The 20,114-nt window shown below is 41.5% G+C and overlaps 1 protein-coding gene across 4 annotated transcripts in view; it reads right to left on the bottom strand.

Annotated features, from left to right (window-relative positions):
* Positions 1-20,114, bottom strand: part of ADK (adenosine kinase) — a 577,699-nt gene that overhangs the window by 509,035 nt on the left and 48,550 nt on the right. For all 4 annotated transcript variants that reach the window (XM_090058441.1, XM_090058442.1, XM_090058440.1 and 1 more), the window contains one exon: positions 3,845-3,898. In XM_090058441.1, the coding sequence (XP_089914567.1) occupies positions 3,845-3,898 (54 nt within the window). The remainder of the gene's footprint in view (positions 1-3,844; positions 3,899-20,114) is intronic.

Raw genomic sequence — 20,114 nt, 5'->3', positions numbered from 1 at the left:
TGTTAGAAATGCACCTTAAGAGATATACTAGTGATGAATGATACAATAAAGTTTAACTGAGAGAGAACGACTGGGGTAGCAGCCTTTTGGGTGTTGGGGAAGCAAACAAGAACCATTACTGCAATTGGCCATGCCACTGCCACTAGCAGCCAACGCTGCTCCAGGCACCACTGCTGCTCAAGGTACAGATATACCTCTGTCATTTATTTACAAATGGTTATGAAAGAAATTAATTTAATCTTATTCCATTTCTGTAAAGCAGATACTAGTTAACTGTGCAAAATATAACATATAGCAGCAGTTCTTAAATGTAAGATTTACTGATAAACAAAATAACTTATTTTTTTAGAAGCTTTCAATGCCATAAGTGTTTGTTAAGTATATGAATACTGGTTATCCTTCTGCTTTTCTGTCAATTACAAAAGATAATGCTATAAACTTTAGTATTTTCACATGCTGTTAGAATTCCAGGGCAGAACATGCTCTTGAAACTTGAAAGGAGGGATAATTGTCTAAAAAAAGGGAAAGTGTCTTTCCTCATTTGGAATTAAAAAAAAAGCTTCCATTAACTGTACACTACAGGAAATTATAAAGAAATTAAACTTGCATTTTGAACAGCAAAAGGAAACTGAACACCAATACTAAAATTATAATATAGTGACACCACAAAACAGAATGCTGACTAGAAAGATTAAGACAATTAAATTGGAGTCAAGTTCAAACAAATACAGTACGTACTCCTAATTGCTGAGCAACCCATGACAAGGCTAAGTAGCACTTTCTCACCTGACCAGGCTGTAAGACCTAGTATCACAACTCCTAAAACAAACCTCGAGTGATTTTGAATGCATATGGACTTAAATTTATTCATAAACGGATTTTGTAATGAATATTCACTTCACATTAGAAATCCAGATACACTTGATTTAAAGTTTAAGGTCAAGTTTCTGGGTATAAATAGGTGTTCATTTATAGAAGAGAAAACTTTTAAGAAATTCTATAGTTACAGGAGCTAAGCAATGCATAGGCAATCTTTCCGTGAGAGCAACTCTCACAGAGGAGGTCTTCCAGGTGTCAACAAGGAAGTTCTTTCTCCTGGACCGGGGCATGTTTCCTCCCAGAGAAATTAAATGAATGTTTGTACATTCTAATTTCTATGGCGGGAGCAGTGATCCTCCCATAGAAATATAATACCTGTACATGGCCTGGTTGAATTAGCAGACAGTTTATTTTATTGCTTCACTAGTTATATAGTTCACTACTACATGGTTATCAACCCTAAGTGATAAATGACTAATAAGAAGAGAGTTGATAGATTTAAGATGCTGTGGTTCTTACCCTAGTATCCAGACCTTGTAATCCTTCTTCCTCTCACTTTTCCATGAGGAAAGGTGTGGGGAGGAAGGGAGGGAAAAGTATCACTATACACCAAACACCTAAGCAGAAGACATGGGTATTAAAGTTGAAAAGGCAGGTGCACAAGAGTCAGAAAATTCAGAAAACTTTTCTCCCACATAGATTATAGTTTCATAGCTGGTAGGGTCGGAAGCCAGTCTGTCACTGGTCATAAAAAATGAGCAGATGATCAAGTCTGACCCCCCTGCCACAGGCAGGAAAGAATGGTGGGGGTCAAATGACCCTGGTAAGGTGATTATTTACCCTCCTTTTGAAGATCCCCAGGGTAGAAGCGAGCACCACTTCCCTTGGAAGCTGGTCCCAGATCCTAGCCACCCTGACTGTGAAGCAGTGCTCCTGATATCTAGCCTGAATTGACTCTCTGTCAACTTATAGTCGTTATTCCTTGTTACTCCTGGTAGTGCTCAGATTGCCTGCTGGTCCCCCTTGGCCAGTTTGTAGATGGCCACCAGATCCCCTCTCAACCTTCTCTTGTGGAGGCTGAACAGGTCCCATAGCCTCCACTTGTAGGGCCTGCCTTGCTGCCCCCTGATCATGCGAGTGCCCTCCTCTGGACCTTCTCGATGCTGGCCACATCCCTCCTGAAGTGCAGTGCCCAGAACTGGACACAGTACTCTCTTGATTTTTTTACTTGTTATGTATTTCATGGTGCTACTGTATTTCAGTAGCAGATCCATGCATAAAGGAGACTATAAATGCCTGCAGGTTAAAAGTAACCTTTCTGTTCCCAAGTGCCATAAGGAAATAAATGTTATTACAGGTGAAAATGTAAAGACATTTTCTATTAAAATAAAAAGTTTCATGGGAATGAAGTTATGTTCCCTAAAAAACAAAAGTATTCTTGATAGGCTTCTAAAAAAATCACGCTGAAGGTGCTAGCAAGGATTCCAGGTTTTTCTCATAAAACTTTCAGATTTAAAACAATGACATCAATTGCAGCTTTTTTATATAAAAGCAAAAAAACCCCAAACAAACAAAAACGATAATTTGTTACATTAAATTAAAATACCCTATTTACTTGAATAGTCGATAACCCTGAATATAAGCTCAGCCCCAGTAATTAGATTCTACATGGGGAAACACTGCTGTCACCTTCTGTTGTACTCCCCTGCCCTCCTCAGCCTGGCTCCTATCATTAGTGGAGCCATGTCCTCCTCGAGGTGAGGCAAGACCAAGTTGTCCTGTGCCTCATCTGCATATGAATTATTGGAGCATCCCAGGACTCATGAAAAGAACACCCAGTTCCAATCGCGAGTGGTGGGCTAATCAGGGCATGGATCCTTTGGGGGGAAGGGTGTTAATATGGAGTACACATACATACAGGCAGTCCTGTACATATAAGTAGCTGCCAAAGTGATGCTCAAAAGTGGGTTTATGAAGTATCTGTGCTAAGCCTTGCATCAGTTTCAAAAAAAAAAAAAGGTAATATGCATCAATTCTGGACAAACTGAAGCCTATACTGACATTTTAATTTCAAGGTTATTGTTTTCAAATTTCCTCCACATATCCATGTGCTCAGGGAGAGCAGGGTCTGCCAGCAAAGAGAAGGGGAAGGGCCTGTCAGGGGAAAAATTTGGGAAGAAGCAGAGAGCAAAAAAGCCACTTGACCTCTCAAATTTATTTTCCCTGCTATAGCAGTGGGAGGGAGGGAGAGTCAAGGCAAACCTCCAATAATTAGATTCTGTACCTGGAAAATTATAATAAATTTATAAATTTTCCATATATAGAATCTAATCTGGGGGGTGGGGGTTGTCTTCAAGTAAATAAAGTCTTATTAAGATGGACTGCACTAACCTATGTTTGTGGTAGGTTCCCCTCAGAATGCTTGCCCAATAAGGGCTATGAGTTTTATAGTCATGCTCAGTGTTGGCTTCATTTAAATCAGCCTAATAAGCTGATTTCTATTACTGAGCACATGCTGGTTTTGGCAGCAGTTTAATGACAGACAATGTATTTAATGAGGTTTCCTTGTATGTAAATAACAGAAAGAACATTTTTCCCCATGCTCATTGGGGAGTGGGAAGGGGACCTCATCTTGTATTTGAGTAAATACAGGCAGTTCTACTGGAAGGCAATTAATAATTAGCTATATAAACTTTCACAAGAGGGTAGTTTAAAATCTCTCGGCAGTCATGTCCAAGAGTTCTTAAGTCTGCTAAGCCAAAACAGGAAATATTTCAATGAGGAATAATCTGAACCTATCAATAAATGACTGTATGCAAAAGCATGATGAAATATTATCAGTTTAAACAACTAACCAGTGCATTACCTTCAAAAAGTGGGGTTTGCTGGGGATTTTTTGTTTCTTCATTTGTAATTTCACTGGATACAAGTAATGATTTTATATCATGAACACATATTAGGGACATGCAGTAACTGAGTAACTGTTAGCATCATGATCCAAAAGGTCAGTTTTTATAAAACTTACAGTTCTTTATGTTTGTCCTCTGCCAGGATTTGGTCATTTGGCTTTAGCCCATACCTAAAAAAAGAAAAGATAGTTAAGCACTTTGGTGTTTATCAGAATTATTGGAAAGAAACTTCATAAATTTCAAACCAGACAAAATAAAATGTAAAGATTTGGGGGTTTTAGGTTTTTGGAATATAGCTATCATCCTGAAATATTTATCTACTAAAATGTCCCTTGCATGAATGCATCCCCAACAGGGCTCTGTACCCCAGATTTCTGGTTTTTGCCACATACTCCCTCCCCAAATTGCCAGCCCCTCCAGAAGCCACACAGGCTGGATGGAACAGCTGTATGGGCTGGATCTTTGACACCCCTGCTCTAAACCATCCTAGCCAGGTTAAAGAAAACAAGATCTGCTTGCCAAATTTGTTAGCAGAGGCTATTAGATACAAAGAGATCTGAATTCTGATAAGAATTCTACATTTCTACATTTCTAAATTTCTTTATAGTTTAGTTTTCAGATAATTTACTTAGTCACAATTTTAGTAGGTCTATAACAACTTAGCAAAGCCAAATTTAGTTCAGATTAGAAAAGAATAAAGCATCATGAATGTTATTTCTTACAGTATTGTCTTCTTTCAAAGCTAAATCTTCCCTGCCAGTGAAGCCCCCTGAACCATTAATCTTTTCATTGAATTTTCTTGAACTCTCTTACAGAGAATGTAATCACTATTTAATGCATGTTCAAAACTGAAGAACTGGCCTTTTAATTTGCCAGGGTTGCTGAGAAACAAGACTGTGATGTAGTCTGCCACTGGTCATAAAAAATCTCTTTATTGTAACAAATGATCTCAAACCTCTTCTGAACTTGATTATATTCTCCTCTTTCTTACCAAACACTATACATTTGTTGCCATTTGGGGAACAATCACAAGTATTATGTTAACAAGACCAAATCATGAAGATCTGTGAGCCTGCAATGCTGAAATCAAGAATTCCTGCTCCAAAAGTAATAAATTTAAAAAATAGACACATAGTTGATACTTTATCAGTAACCTTTTTTAGAAACAAAATACTGAAATAGAACTACATAGAGTCATATGAGCTGCAAGCCAATGCTCTTATGTAGACATGCACAAGACTTAAAGTTATCAAAATAATTTCTTCCCCACAGTACATTAAACTACAGATTCCCTGAAATATGAACTGCTTGTTATATTGGTTTTGCTTTATTTTTGTTTTCTCATTCTATTCCCACAATCTTAGACACAATGGCCAGATCATATAACCATGAAACCCAACAATTTCCTACACTTAAAGCAAACCTAAGGGGTAGTAACAATAGCATTCTGGAAGTTTGTCAGTACAGTTGGATAATCCTTTTGCCAAACAAGTGACAGGGATACTGTATGATTTTAATATTAATGATTCACAGCAAATCCTACTAGCAAGTTCAAGTTGGTTATTTTTCCACCACTACTAAGAAATAATTTTTATTCTGTGCAACTTTTTATTGGGTACTTATATGATCCCTTCATTAGTTACCACAAAAAAATATTACACTAGCAGTCCAATCAGAACACAATGATGCCTCCATACAGTCATTATGTGTTTCTTTATGTCCTGGAATTTGTAAAAAAATCAATAACTAGAGTGCTTAATTGAAAATACTCCTCATAAGGAAAGATTATGACACTTCATTTAATCATTTTCCACCGTCTAAAAGAGATACTGTATAATGGAAACTAATGATCCTTGTCTGTAATTAGCATTTTGGCACTGATACTCTGAATGGGACAAACAGCTTAGAGAGATAGTGCAGTTTAGATAACATGTAAGTTTCCAAAGCCTACCACTTCTAAGACCACATTAATTATGCACTGTGGAAATAACTTCAGGTTCAATGTCAAGATTAGGTTTGTTACATGAACCAATGTTTGCTCAAAAGCTGGTAACAAACAACTGTCCTAAGACCCAAAATAAGCCATTTAGAGATATGATCAAGCATATGGAAAACAAACAGACTATTCACAAAGGCTGATTTCTTTCAAGTCCTTCTGTGATTTGGTTCTACCAGTCTAAATAAAAAGATGGAGAAAAAGAGTGTATGACATGAATGCAGAGATCAGATTCAAAACCACATGCTCATGTATGCTGCTTAGGGACCTATGTTTAAGCCTAAAGAGCTATCCAGCAAAAGCAGGAAAAGGTTAAACTTTAACCTAACTTAGATTTACACCCTACATGTTTACCCTACACCCTTCTTTAATGCTCACCTGGTGCCAGGGGACGACCAGGACATGAGCCTTCAGGCTTGACACTAGAGCATCATGTGCTAAGGAGTCAGGAACAGGCAAGATCAGGAAACAAGGGTCCAAACTAGAGACAAGTCAAGCTATCATGAGCAAACGGGTCAAGAGATCTGTAACGGACTGAGACTGAGGCAGAGCAACAAACAGCAAGCAGAAGTCATGACTAGTCACTAGTTAGAACAGAGTCTGGCAATTATTTCGGGTGGAGGGCCGCTTACCTAGTTTTGGCAGGCTGTCGAAGGCTGCATGGGTAGCCCTGCCCCTTGACAGGTGTCCTGCCCCTTGGTCACCATCTTGACCCAGCTCCATAGAGCCCCTGCTGCCTGGGATCCTGTGCTCTGCCACACTGCTCCGGGCCCCACTGGCACTGGGACACCAGTGCAGGCCCCGTGCTCCTGCAGGGTCCTGCACCTGCTCACTCCCAGTGCCCCCCAGCCCCACAGTACAGGCGGGGGGGCAGTGCTCAGCCCTGAGCACGGAAAAAACTGGTCCCTTGCACACCCCATGGCCAGCACTCCCTGCTGCAGGCACTCGCAGCCCACACGGGGCTGTCTGGAGCAGGCACAGTCAGCCCCACCGGTGGTGCAAGCAGCTACAGTACAGGGCGCTGCCCATGGGGTAAGCAAGGGGCTGCTTTTCCCCATGCTCAGCACCAGCTTGTAACCCGGCCCCACTGCCAACCTGGGCCCCAGCTAGCTCTGGGCTCGTCCGTCGGGGCTCCACACGGTAGCAGCAGCTCTGCCCCACCCCCAGCTTGCCATGCCGGGCAGCGTTTGCTACTACTGCCTGCCCAGGGCTCGCGCTCTGGGCAGCCGACAGGCGGTGGTGGCAGACACTACCCGGTGCGACAAGCGGGGGGGCTGCAGCTCCTGTCACCACACTCATCCCCGATGGGTTGCCAGAGGGCAGGTGAGGGACTGCTTTTCCCCCACCCCATGCTCAGCTTTTCCTGGGCCACTTTTCCCGGCGCTCCTTCCCTGCCCAGGGTCCTCCCCCGCCCTTCCCCCCCACTTACCTGAGGTTCCAGCGCAGGGCAGCCATCTGGTCCCAGGCCAGAAGCCTCTGCTGGGGCTCCTGGCTGGGGAGGCGGGGCCTCTGCTGTTGTGGGAGCCCATCAGGCTTCCCCTGGGTCCTACTGCTCTTGGTTCCTGTCATTTTTGACAGGAACCAAGGGCAGATAAATATTCATTTCCTAAATTTTTTAGGGGCCCCGCAGGCTAGACAGAACGCCCTCACAGGCCGGATCCAGCCTATGGGCTGTACTCTGCCCACCCCTGAGCTAGAAGATCCAGAGCAGGAGTTGTAGCTATAAGGGACTGGAGTGGTCACAATCATTCAAGTAAAGCCACAAGACAAAAACACAAGACAGAAGACAGCTAGCAATCAGGAGCCAGGGGTCTAAAGCCACAACCTGGTGATCAGAGATCAGGAACTAGGATTGAGGCTGGAGTTAGGAACCAGGAACAAGGATTCAAGCAAGGCCTAGAAACCACGAGCCAGACAAAGAGGCATCTGCCCAATTGAGCAGCCTGAAGAACACTGAGATGTAAACTGCTTGGATCCAAGCAGCCACACCCATGAAAGTAACTCAAGCCAGCTGCAGATAGTTAGGCCCAACTCCAGTAATCAGGGCTACCTAAAGGCCTAAAACTGTTTCCCATCCTGGCTCTTGCCACATTGTAATGAATTAGATCAGCCTATTTTGCTATCACTGACTAAATCAGGTTCAAATTAAACATATTTGCCAACTCGTCTTTGTTCAAAAAGGTAATTCCTGGACTAGTGAAAAAAAATAACGTGAGAACAAATATTTTTTGCAAATATATTAAAAATGGTCTTTATAAAGGGACAGATTTCTCAGTGGCAGGAGGACCCCCTCTGGAAGTGGCTTTTTGTTAAGATGAAAATGCTATGCAAATCACTTTTGTGAAGATACCCTCAGAAAAAGCTTAGCTACTCAGTGAGTCCACCAGTACATCCTGAATGAATCAGACAATGTTAAGATGTCACAAAATACTGTAACTACTGTGCTAGACTATGGTTTAATCAGTAAGAGGCCCTTTAAAATATGGACTTCATCATGGAGTTCTGCACAAGGTCTCTCCAGGGCCCCTAACCAACACTAATGATTTCAGGTGGAGCAGAGGTCAGTCTATGGCCCATGGGCCAGATCCAGCCCAAGGAGAAATGGCGGTGACTGGATCTTAATGCCTGCCCACTTCTAACCCAAGTTGGATCACTGCAGCCTCTCTGCCAAAAAATTACTGCTGACCGCTGGTACAGAGCCTTGCTGTAGGTCCATCAGAAAATATTTTTAAATGATGATTCAGGGTTTATACGGTTAACTCTTAAAAGTGATATTAGTCACTTTCATCTTCCTTTAAAAAAAAGAAAAAGTGTACTTATCTGTATGTGCTTTTAATAATTAATTTATAAAAACTAGGACAGTGAGCATCAGGAATGTCTGTGCTTACTTGTCTATTTTTCAGACAGTCAGCTTCTCTTTGACACTCCAAGAGATCTCTCAGGCTAAAAAAGCCCTGTCTGAGGCTTACTGTAAATCTGCTGCCATGGTATATTTTTTCCCATTTGATGAGAAGCAGCATCAACATTTGTGATCAACAGACACCTAAAAATATTTACAGCTATCATAGCGTATTTGATTTGGAGTTGTTCAAAACCAGCATTAAGACTTACCATTATGCTTGGTAACTACATTTTTTTTTCATTTCCTCAAACCTGGTTTACCCAGAGAGAGAGAAAATAGTGACTGAACTGCTTTAAAAATATTGGTGAAAGAACTGCTTTAATTCATTTAAGATTTTGGCAGCTTTGGCTATTCCCATAATCACTCTGAAATTCTAAAGTAGCCTATTATATTCCATGAATGTTAAAGAGAATCACTAGCCTAAAGCTGAAAATCTGAGTATTAAGGATTATAGCACATTTATATCACTACAGTAAAGCCATTTAGCCTTAGCTCTACAGGCTGAACATTCCTTTAAAACACACACACACAAATAGCATGCATTATATGAATTCTAGCAACTAATATAAGTAATTTAAACTAATGCCCATACATCCTGCCCCAGATACCAGGTCTCAGACATAACCCATTTCCTTAAAAGCCCAAGGAAAAAGCTGCAGAATGACTTGAAATGTATCTGTCCCACTCAAATTGTAACTTCATAATCCTGCAATCACCTCTACCCCATAATTTTATCCTCAGTCTTCTTCCTGTCCAACCTTGTTCCTGTACAATCCCTTGAAGTCTCTACTTGCACTTTTGACTGCTCCCTGAACAGCACATTCCTGTCCTCTGCACTATGCATTTCTGATCCCAACTATCCTATGTCCATTACTCCCTCCTGCACCTCATAGGCTACTGGATATCTCCACAGTCTGCCAGCATGCATCAGCTTCCCACTTCCTTTATTTAAGCTTTCTCTTAAGTCAAACCATTGAACAGAAAAGGACAGTCATATTATCTGATAATATGCTGGCTTCAGTCATGTGGAAAACAAAGAAAAACAGTTCAGCTTTACTAGGGTTAGCTCCATTTCCACCTGCAAAGGCTAAAAGAATGGACAGCCATTCTATTTGAAACAATCTTCTGCCAGTGGCCAACTGAAAAATAAATGGAGGAATGGTTGCCATTTTGGGAAATAATCACAAGTATTATGTTAACAAGACCAAATCATGAAGATCTGTAAGTAATAAATTAAAAACAATAGACACATAGTTGATGTGTATCCTTTTTAGAAATAAAATACTGAAATATAACTATATATAGTCACACACACACTTATATATATACACATATACACACATATATACACATATATTTCTATTTCTCTCTCTCACAGATGCACATGGGCAGATGATCCTGTTGGTTGCCAGAAAGAGATTCCACTTACTTTCTACTACAGGGGTGGGCAATTATTTCAGGCGGAGGGCCGCTTACTGAGTTTTGACAAGCCATTGAGGGCTGCATGACAGGCAGCCAGGGACAGATAAATATTAATCTTCTAAATTTTTTATGGGCTCCATGGGCCAGACAGAATGGCCTGGTGGGCCACATCCAGCCCACAGGATGCATTTTGCCCACCTCTGCTCTACTACCTGCTGACATGAATAACGTACATACTGGTCCAGCATCTTTGTTACATACCTCAACCCTCTACCCAGCCTTTGGCACCCACAAGCCTTTTGCCAATATCTCTCCCTCTCTCATACCCAAATTTTCATCCTGTTTCTCATCAAAAGGTGGCTACATTAGGAAAATTATTTTGTGTTCATTAATGTCACTGAAACAGTGGTGACCAGGAAAAATGACTCATAATCAAAAGACACCATTTCCCTGCACCCTACAATCTTTCCCTGAACTAGTATCTATTCATGTCCTGTCACCACCTTCATCTCTTTGCTCCACCACAATTCCTTAAAATCTCTTCCTGTTCCTGTTGCTCTCGCCCATTCTACTCCTCATATCCCCCTTTGCTCACTGCCTACTCTAAAAAGTTCCATTTCTTGTAGCTTTACACTTTCCTTTTCACTGACAGGCCCACATATTCATGAGTCATAACCTAACCCAAGGGCAGGCTGGCTTCAGATCAACTGGAAAGGAGAGATTGAATATAGTCAAGGAAAGACAGTCACACAGCTGTCTTAACTAAAAGCATTCTGTGGCTTCAGACTCTTCACTTTACAAAAGGCAAATATCTACCGGTTGGAAGTCAGAAAGCAAAGCATTGAATTCTCTAATAATTAAACTATAAACATTGTGAAACTTTGGTTCCAAAGGTGAAGAGCCTCTTTAAACAAAAACTTCTCTCAACAGCCCCTTCTACCTTATTTCCTTTAAACCTAGAGCTGATTGCAACTGTGGTATTATTTTATGATAAAAAATAACACAACTAGGCAGGCCTGAAAGTTTTGAGTACATCATAGAACAGATACTTACGACACAACTACTGCTTTTTAAAAAGCATCTTAAATAAAGGAATTTGAACTCATAACAGAAACCCAGATTGAGCTTGTTTTAGTTTAGAAAACACTTTGCTTAGGACTTTCTTTCTTGAATGTGAAAGTTTTAGTGTGCTGCAGATACTTTAGCAACTCTGCACAGAATTTGAGATGGAAGTGTTTCTCATATGTCTACTTTTCCAATACTGGCTTTTCCCCAACTCATGTAGTATTTAGTTTACCAGCATCATGCCCTCTACAGATTTAAAGTCTTTGGCTTCTGTTGTTTGTTTGTTTTTACATCAGAATTGGTTTAAGTGGAGTTTAACCAATGTTGTCAGCAAAAGTCCTTTTGCAAAAGATTTCTGAGGTTCCACCTTATCAGAATTCAACACAGTAGTAAACTCAGGGAATAAAGTTATACCACCTATTATTCAAAAGTTCAGCATTCCCTAGGCTTGCAATAATTATCATGCTTGTTTTGACATTATCAGGATAACCAGTTTATTGCATTACGAATAAGCATTATTTTTAATGTAAGCAGGGTTCAGCGTAGATTCTTCTGATTCAGCATTCCAATCCCAACAGACTGTTGAACCGAAAAGACTCTCCATAAACAGTGTGCTTAGAAATCAGGATTTTAGCAGCTACTAATAATGTAAGACAGGTTTAAGGGGCTTTTGAATTTAAGTCAAAACAATAATAGGTTTAAATGATTAAAATGGATTAAGAAAGCCAGAAAAGTTCAGTGCTAATTAATCACCACACTGAGGCAAACTATGATCAGTTAATAAGGTCTGAGCTATCTGTCTAGATAGAAGCATACAGTAAGAACCTTTTCAAATCAGTATAGTTTATTGTAATTAAACCAGAGGACCAGGAACTGAAAAATATATGTAAGCATTCACAAGTCTATGAAAATATTTTCAAAATTCTCATTTTTGGAATGTATAATTGTAGAAGCTTTGTTCCCTCTTCCCAAGAGCTTCTTTTGAGAAGGAACATAAGAAAGCTGTAATTATTGTATGCACTACATCTATTGCAATCCTCAACAGATATTTTCAGTTCCCCTCAGTGGCAGAACGTATTTCATGTTACTCTCTTATGTTCAGGCATCTTTCAGTATTACGTCATTAGTGCCTAAGTTGCTAGTTTTATGCAAATACGGTTTCATTATTTAATCAACATTTGAAATAAAAGTGTAGTCCATGTATTGATTTGCTTATTCTTTTGAATATTCCACATTCAAGCTGTGCCATTAATCACTTAAGTCATATTTTATTGTTTATGTTCTGGAACCAGAGCCTAACTTCATGCACTGCTTCTTCTGCAACTATAAAAACAAAACAAAGTTTGTTTGAATGCATTTTAACTATAAGTACAAGCCTCGTTTCACAACAATCAAGAAAACTAACTTTGTTCACATAAAAATTCAGAAAAAGATTAATAATAAAAAAAAAAGTGTGCAAGCAGACTAAGCAAGAGGCTGTTCATTCCACTACTACTTTGCCATTGCAATGGCAGAGCTTTAGTAGTGACCATGTTTTTCATCTGTGGCATTCCCTGCCCGAACCCGTTCTGCCCTGCCACATGGGGTCCTGCCTGCTGGGACAGGGAGCCTGAGACCACAGTGGGCAGCTGGCCCCCTCCCCACACAGAGATCTAGGGAGCATGGGGTCCCCCTTGCCCCTCCCCCCACAGAGCGTGTGCAGTGGTTGGAAGCTGCCCCCCCCGCCCAAGCCCACAGAAGGCAGTCCACGTCCGGCCCCCCACAGACTCCATACCGGCTGTGCTGTCCATGATGGGGGGGCGGAGGAAGCCAGGCTCCACACTCCGCTATGTGGCAGCTGGGGCTTGGGCGCTGCTGTGGGGGACAGGGGGCTGTGGACCTGGGTCTCTGGCACTACAGCCCTTGCAACTGGGCTGCGGGGGGGAAGGGGGCAAGGGCCTTGCATTCTGTACCTGCATTCTGTAAGCTAAGAGGACAGGGGGAGCTCTGATTTTCCATTATAAAAAAAACCCAAAATCAAATACCAAAAGGTATTTAGAATTTATCTTATTATAGAGATTGAGGCAAATTGCTTTAAAGTTGTAAATATCTCAATAAAACATTGTGTTCAATTAATGCCATTATATATATATATATAGTGGCATTTCATTTTAATTGCAGATTTTGAGGGTTTTATCGGAGAATTTGCAGTTTAAAAAAAACAAATCAAAAAAAAAATCAGAGAATTTGTTTTGTTTTTTTTCAATCAGAGAAAACCAGGATCCCTGCTTATGACAGAGGTGTCAAAGATGCACCCCAGAGGCTGGATCTATCCCCCAGTGATGCCCTGGGTCTGAGTTGACCAACATTGCATAGGGCCTGGAAAGCATGCCACAGGTTTCAAGATCTGTGCCACACAAGGTGTGCTCTCCTCCCCCATAGCTGGTTCAGGAACCTTGCTGCATACAGTGCCCACTCCAATTGACCAAGGGGAATAGGGAGTGCCTTGTGTAGTACAAATCCTGGATAGGTTAGAATGGGTGTGACATGTGGTGTGGGTCCACAAGTGGACACCTGTAACAGGAAGCCAACTGCTCCTGTTACCAAAGAGGAACTTACATGTGGCAAATCTGAGCAGCAGCCACGGAGCAGAGAAAACTGCATATTAGAATTAAGGAGAGGCAGCTATGCTGAAGAGGAACAGTCACTTGATTAGAAGGGGCCATGCTCCGAGGAACTTAAAAAAGGAAGCTTAGGAAAAAGAAGGGCGGGGAACGGTACTCTATAGGGGACAAAGGTATCAGTAGGGGATAGGTGCCTGAGGGACCCTGACAGGCACTAAATGCCTGAAACAGAGAGCAGTGAAAGCCTGATGGAATAAAGGCTGAAAACATGTTTGTTTGTTTATCCCACAATATGCTTTTTCCTTTTTCTCTCTTTTTTTTTTTGTTCATTTACGCCAAGCAGTGTGAGCTTTTGTTAAAGTGGCAGCTTTTTTTACATTCCTGTTTGAACTGGTTGTCCAGATGTGACTATAAGAGGCAATGACAAAGCCATAAGATGCCAGGGAGGTATGGCAGAGAGCCATGCTAGAACAGGGACCAAGACACAGAGGGCAAACAGCCCAAAACAGAGGTGTCCTTAAGTCAAAAAGGCCATAGGGCAAGAATATCAGGACCAGGAGCCTGAACCCAAGAGGGTGAGACACCTGAGAAGGGCAAGACGGGCTGGGTCCTCAAAGTTGGAGTCCAGAACAGTGAGCCTTGGGCTATGGACCCAGCTAAAGGAAAGGGGTAAAGGCTGGAAAGGCTAAGGCCCTTGAGCCAGGCCTAGAGGCCACAGGACACCTGACACTGTTTTGGGGGATGAGCTAACCCGTTGCAACGATTAACCAGCAACACCTATGAAGCATGGACATGGTTGTGGTGGAGGAAGGAGACCACAAATCTAACCCTTAAGGCTGTCAGAGCCTGCGAAAACAGGACACGAGGAAAAAACAGAGAGAGCAAGGCCCAGGAGACTCACCAACCCCATGTAAACGGTCTCCCCTCATTAATTTTCTTTACTGTAACAGAGCACAAGTTGCAGTCTGTCACTCAGAGGGTCTGGGCAAGCAGCAGAGCACCCTGCAGGAAGCTGCACTTCCAATCAGGCACAACTGCCTGATTGGAAACAGGGCCCAGCTGTTTGTGATAAAAGCAGGCCCTGAGCAGTGGAGCCAGCAGTTCGCTGCTAGCAGCCAAGGAGAGAATATCACCCATAGTTTCATAGTTTCTAGGGTTGGAAGGGACCTGAGCAGATCATTGAGTCTGACTCCCTGCCACCTTGTTTGTCTAGCCCCCTCTTAAAGACCCCCAGGGTAGGAGCCAGCACCACTTCTCTTGGAAGTTGATTCCAGATCCTAGCCGCCCAACCATGAAGTAGCGCCTCAAAAGAAGATTTGCTTCTTTTCTTTTAGCGCCTAGCCTAAAAGAAGATTTGCTTCTTATCTCACTCACCCCAAGTCACCTCAGCTGGGACTTGAGCCCAGATCTCCCACATGGTAGGCAGGAACACTGCCACACAGCCACCACCGGAACTGCTGCTTATGTAACATCTTGGAGGTACAAGCCAGGTTCTATGGGGATGCTGGAGACTCCTGGTCTTGAAGCATGACCTAAAACTACATCCTGCTGAGGCTGGATGGTGTGGTGGGGCTGCCAGTGGTGGGGCAGTCCCAGGAAATGGCACACCTGTGTCTCCCCCATTAAGGGCGAGTATGGGTCACCAGAAAGGGGAAGGCTGGGGAAGCGCACCCCAAAAGACAAAGCAAAGGCCCAGGTTAAGTGCGTGGAGCCTGAAGCCGGGTTCAGGTCATGAAGGGGCCTGAGATGGCCCAGGTGCACTGTGAGATATGAGGTTCATAAGGGGAGCTGGGTGTGAGGCTCCAGAGGCAAGAAGGAGGCCCAGTGTTGGGCAAGAGATGAGGCCCCAGTGTGGGGGTGTGTGGGGACCAAGAGGGTCTTCAGCCAGGCAGGAGCCAGAGGGAAAGGGAGCCCTGAGTAGGGGTGATTGAGAGCCCAGTGCAGGGACATAGGGATTGAGAGTCCAGACATGAGGACAGAGAGATTGCAAGCTCCAGTATGAGGGTATGGGAGTGATGGACCAGATGTGAGGCAACAGAATGAGGGCACGGGAATAAAAACCCTAGACTGGGGCACTGGTTTCTTAGGCCTGGTGTTAGGCTATGGATACTATCTGCAAGGCATGGGACATGGTATAAGGGGAGGTTCAGAGCTGTTTATAGGCCCTTGGCATAGCGTAAGTAAATGGGCAGCCACTGGCCTGGTTAACAACTTTCAATTGTTTCATCAAAGGTGTAGCAGGAGAGGCAGGGAGGCAGTTAGCCCTCAGACAAGAGGGCAGGCCAACAACTCAACCAGCCCTGGGACACCCACTTGTTACATCTACCAATGAAGGCACAGCAGGTGAGTGAGTAGGTTGCAAGCTGGGGAAACCCAAGTGGGCCATGGTGGCGGCCCTTAGGCACCATCTCGTCATAGCACCATAGGTACTGGATTCACCCTGAGGAGGGAAACAGGGGAATCCATGGGCCTGATCTGACCCCTGAACCAGCCCAGTACCACTCATTCAGCTCACAGGACCAGGTGAGTTTGACACGTCTGACTTACTGTTCTCCTGCTGTTAGTAGTTTAAATGTGACGTAGCAAAAAATGAAAATATTTAGTGTAGGGAACAATCCCATGTTGGCAGGGGGTGGAGAAAACATCAAACTGGTCTTTTCCACCTCTAACTTTGATGAAAACAACACCAGTTTAAATAAATAATAAAGCTAATAGGATGCAAAGACAAAAAGACAGTTTATACTGTTCATTTTGGAAGTGGGTCAACAATTGCATTTTAAAAGGAGAAAGACGTTAGTTACTGACACAGCAATTCATAATTTCTTTTAATTAGTACCTCCATGAATAATAATTTGGTAGCAACCTAATTCAGAAGGACAGAACCCAAAGTCTCAACAAAAAATATAAACTTAGAATAGAAAGATAAGAAAAGCAGAAGGATCCTTAGCTTTTCTTAAGGAAGATATGCAACCTGAAAATCTGAAAGAGAGAATTCTGCAATCAAAATCTACACTTCTGGCTACAGCTCTGAGAATCTTTTCTTCATATATTCATCCAACTTCCTATTTCATATCCTCCTAGCCCTAGTTCAGGATTACACACTTCAAATTTCTGGACATTTTACATTAATTTTCAATTAGCGACTTAATTTTTCATTTGGAATGGCTGGAAACATAGTGTAATATGTAGTAGCAGGTTTTACTCTCAAGACCACCATTTCTCAGAACACGTTGCCTTTCTTCAGTTAAAAACACACTTTGGTTTGTTTGTTTTTTCCCAGGTATCAGACTAGGTTTAAAATGTTCAGAGCAACAGAGTGAAATTTTTCTCATTTGTACTTAGTGTACCTATACATTTTAACAGTCTGAATAGTAAGTTGTATTCATACTGCTTTAGTTTAAAGTATAATTACTTCAAATTCAAGCCCCAACTTTCAATTATTTCAACTCTGGAAGCAGGGGAAAAAAATCCTTCAAGAATAACAATCACATAAACAGTTCTATTTAAATATAACAAAATAACAAGTGATAAGGGACTGAAGAGCAGTCTTTTCTCTTCCCATTTTTCCATGCCCTGTAATGGAGACATACATGCACATTATTAATGTAGTATTCTTCCCACATTCAACCTAACCAAGATATAACTTCAAACACTTGTGCTTCAATATCATCTACTGGCAATCAGTAACAATCCTGTGAATCACTGTCTTGTTTTAAGCAGCAGTGTAAATGGGAATGCAATTGCAGTTTACAAGTAACTACCTTGTAGGGGAGTAGGTGTCACTTCGAAACATGGGAATACTGGCCACAGCTAAGATGTGGGAGTTTTGACTGGGATTCACTGATGCTGTTGCTGGTACTTAAGGAACTCAGATGTTCCTGGCTGCAGTCTTGCTCTTCTACTCAGGAGTCTTCTAATCAGTAGACTGCCAAAACTGGCATCAGGAAAAAAAATGTTTTTAAGACTAGGTCATTTACAAGGACTCGGAAGGGTTCTGCTTTACTCTGTAGTGCAACAAACAATTCTTTTCCTATGGGCATATATTAACCAATTACTCCCCTGTAAATGTAGTAGTGAAGCCCCGGTAGTGTCCTTACCTCCCCTCCTTTAATCTCTGGCATGTTATTGGGTTTGTTGTTTTGCGTACTGTGCTTTATAGCCATGTGAGTGTCTGAAGTGGTTATTTTAGGAACTCCTTGAGTAATGATGGCCTGCAAACACAAGGAACTCAGTTCACTGGTGCAGGAGGCCCATTACAGACCTATGTTCTCTATAGTTTATCATCAAAATGAAACCAAATTCCACACAGGTGCAATCATGTAACCCAATGGTGCCTAACTTTTTCACCCTGCAAGCTGCATGGGTGATGCCTGGTCTCTCCCCAAACCCAGGCCAAATCTGGCCAATAGGCTAGATCCAGCTTGTGGGGCGGGGAGAGGAGATGGGGGTTGCAGTGGGGGCCTGATCCAGGTTTAAGTGCTTTTCTTTGAAGTGAATGTTTTTTTATATATAATTTCAGGTGAATATAAAAAAAAATTATCTCTGGCCACTCAACTTTGTTGATGTGCAACTATATTAATCTTTTAAATAGGGATTTCTCTGGGACATAAATGAAGAACATAAACATTATATTTTGCTGTCTCTCACAAGACAGGTTCTGTTTCAGGGTTAATTTAAAAACAAACAAACAAGAATGTTTATGGCCCATTCATTGTTTAAGGAACATTTATTCAAAGACCATCAGAATCAAACATTCATAAGCACAGAAAGTTTGTTTTTAAGATCGGGATTTACGTTTTGCTGTAGTTTGAAAAGTTCTTTGAAACTGCCAGAAATTCTCTCAAATTTCCACCTCTGAAAGACTTGGCTGGGATTAGATAGATGTTTGGCTGGGGCAGTTTAGTCAGGGATGATTCTGCCTTGAGAAAGGGGTTACACCAGATGAGCTCATGAGGTCCCTTCCAGCCCTACATTCCTAGGATGCTATTAAGAGATATTTTTTACTTTGACTCTTTGCAGTAAAAATGACAAAACCACTTCCACATGAAAATGTAATATGCTGAGTTTTAAAAGTTGTGCCAAAGATCAAGGTATCATCCCCAAAAACACCTAATCTTGGTGGATAAACTGAGGACCCAAAGTCAAGATCCACCCTTCTGTTGTAATTCCTGCAATTTGCTAACCCTTCAAATTCTACATTTTAATTTCCATACCATAAAACTTATGGATATCATGACCCCCATCATTTTGACCGCAACCCATTTTCTCAAACTCTTGGTATTCTGAACAGCCAACATCTACAAATATGCAAAATCATGACTCTGTGCTCTTCAGAATGGCAAAGTAAAGCTGAAGTATAGCTGTTTCAAAAGGAAAACCAGATCACTGACATTGTTACTTTTAGGAAGCTGTGGTCTTGTGCAACTGGTTGTATAAAAGGAAGTATGCAAAGTCACGAGGATAAAAAGCGTCTACTGTAAACAGTACTTGACATGCTGCCATCTTTACAGGCAGGACTGAAACACTGGCTACCTTCTTATAAAGGTCATATAAAGCAAACAGTGCATTTATGATACATATACATTGAAACACCTCATAAAGAAAGATGGATGAATGAATGAATATTTTTTTTAGGTAAGATTGGCTGTAAAGACATAAATGATCTTATTGTATGCAACGGAAGCCAAATGTGATAATACAGGGTTATACTAGCAGTAAAACATATGGGCACTAGAGCCTATCTTTTTGCAGATGACCCTATTAAGCATTTTATCCCCAAAATGTGTGCATCACTGAGACGCAATAAAGTGTGAACAGTCTGAAATAACATAACCCACTAATAAATGGGTCTAGGGAAATACTCCTATCAAATTTTGTCATTTTCCTAGCATCTTTTAAAAGTTAAAGGAATTCCAAACAGTAAGGAAACAAAGCTTTAATAAAAATCTTCTCTCACAAAAATATAACCCAAATGGCAAACCACTGAAATAAAAACAAAAACCTAGTACAAAATGTCTGTTATTTTTAAACTGGACTGCTAACTGCAATATAATTTTGCAGCAATTATGAGACTGTTTTACTTCATTACTATAGCAACTAGAAACATTCCCCATTTGTTGTCATCAATTTTGGTGTTAGAAGGAAGGAAAGGGCTATAAAACCAGAGCCACACTAGTCTTAAAAAGGAATGTCTGCATTTGTACCAAAACTTACAACTTAAATCATGTTCTTATGTAATGGATTCAGTATAAAAGAAAATACGCTCTTGCAAGTCTAGACCACAGACTCATCAATCTTTTGGCTAGAGAATGATTCAGCCCAATCAATGGCAATTCCTTTTTTGTATAAAATATGTGATGTTTTGTAGCTTTTAATGGTTTTCAGGGCAATATCTCCTG

The sequence above is a fragment of the Crocodylus siamensis genome, chromosome 7 (genome assembly GCF_052110815.1).
Source record: "Crocodylus siamensis isolate JL-2025a chromosome 7, ASM5211081v1, whole genome shotgun sequence".
In the NCBI taxonomy this organism is placed as follows: Eukaryota; Metazoa; Chordata; order Crocodylia; family Crocodylidae; genus Crocodylus; species Crocodylus siamensis.
Note: the sequence above shows the minus strand (reverse complement) of the source record. Positions and strands in the feature narration are given on the sequence as shown.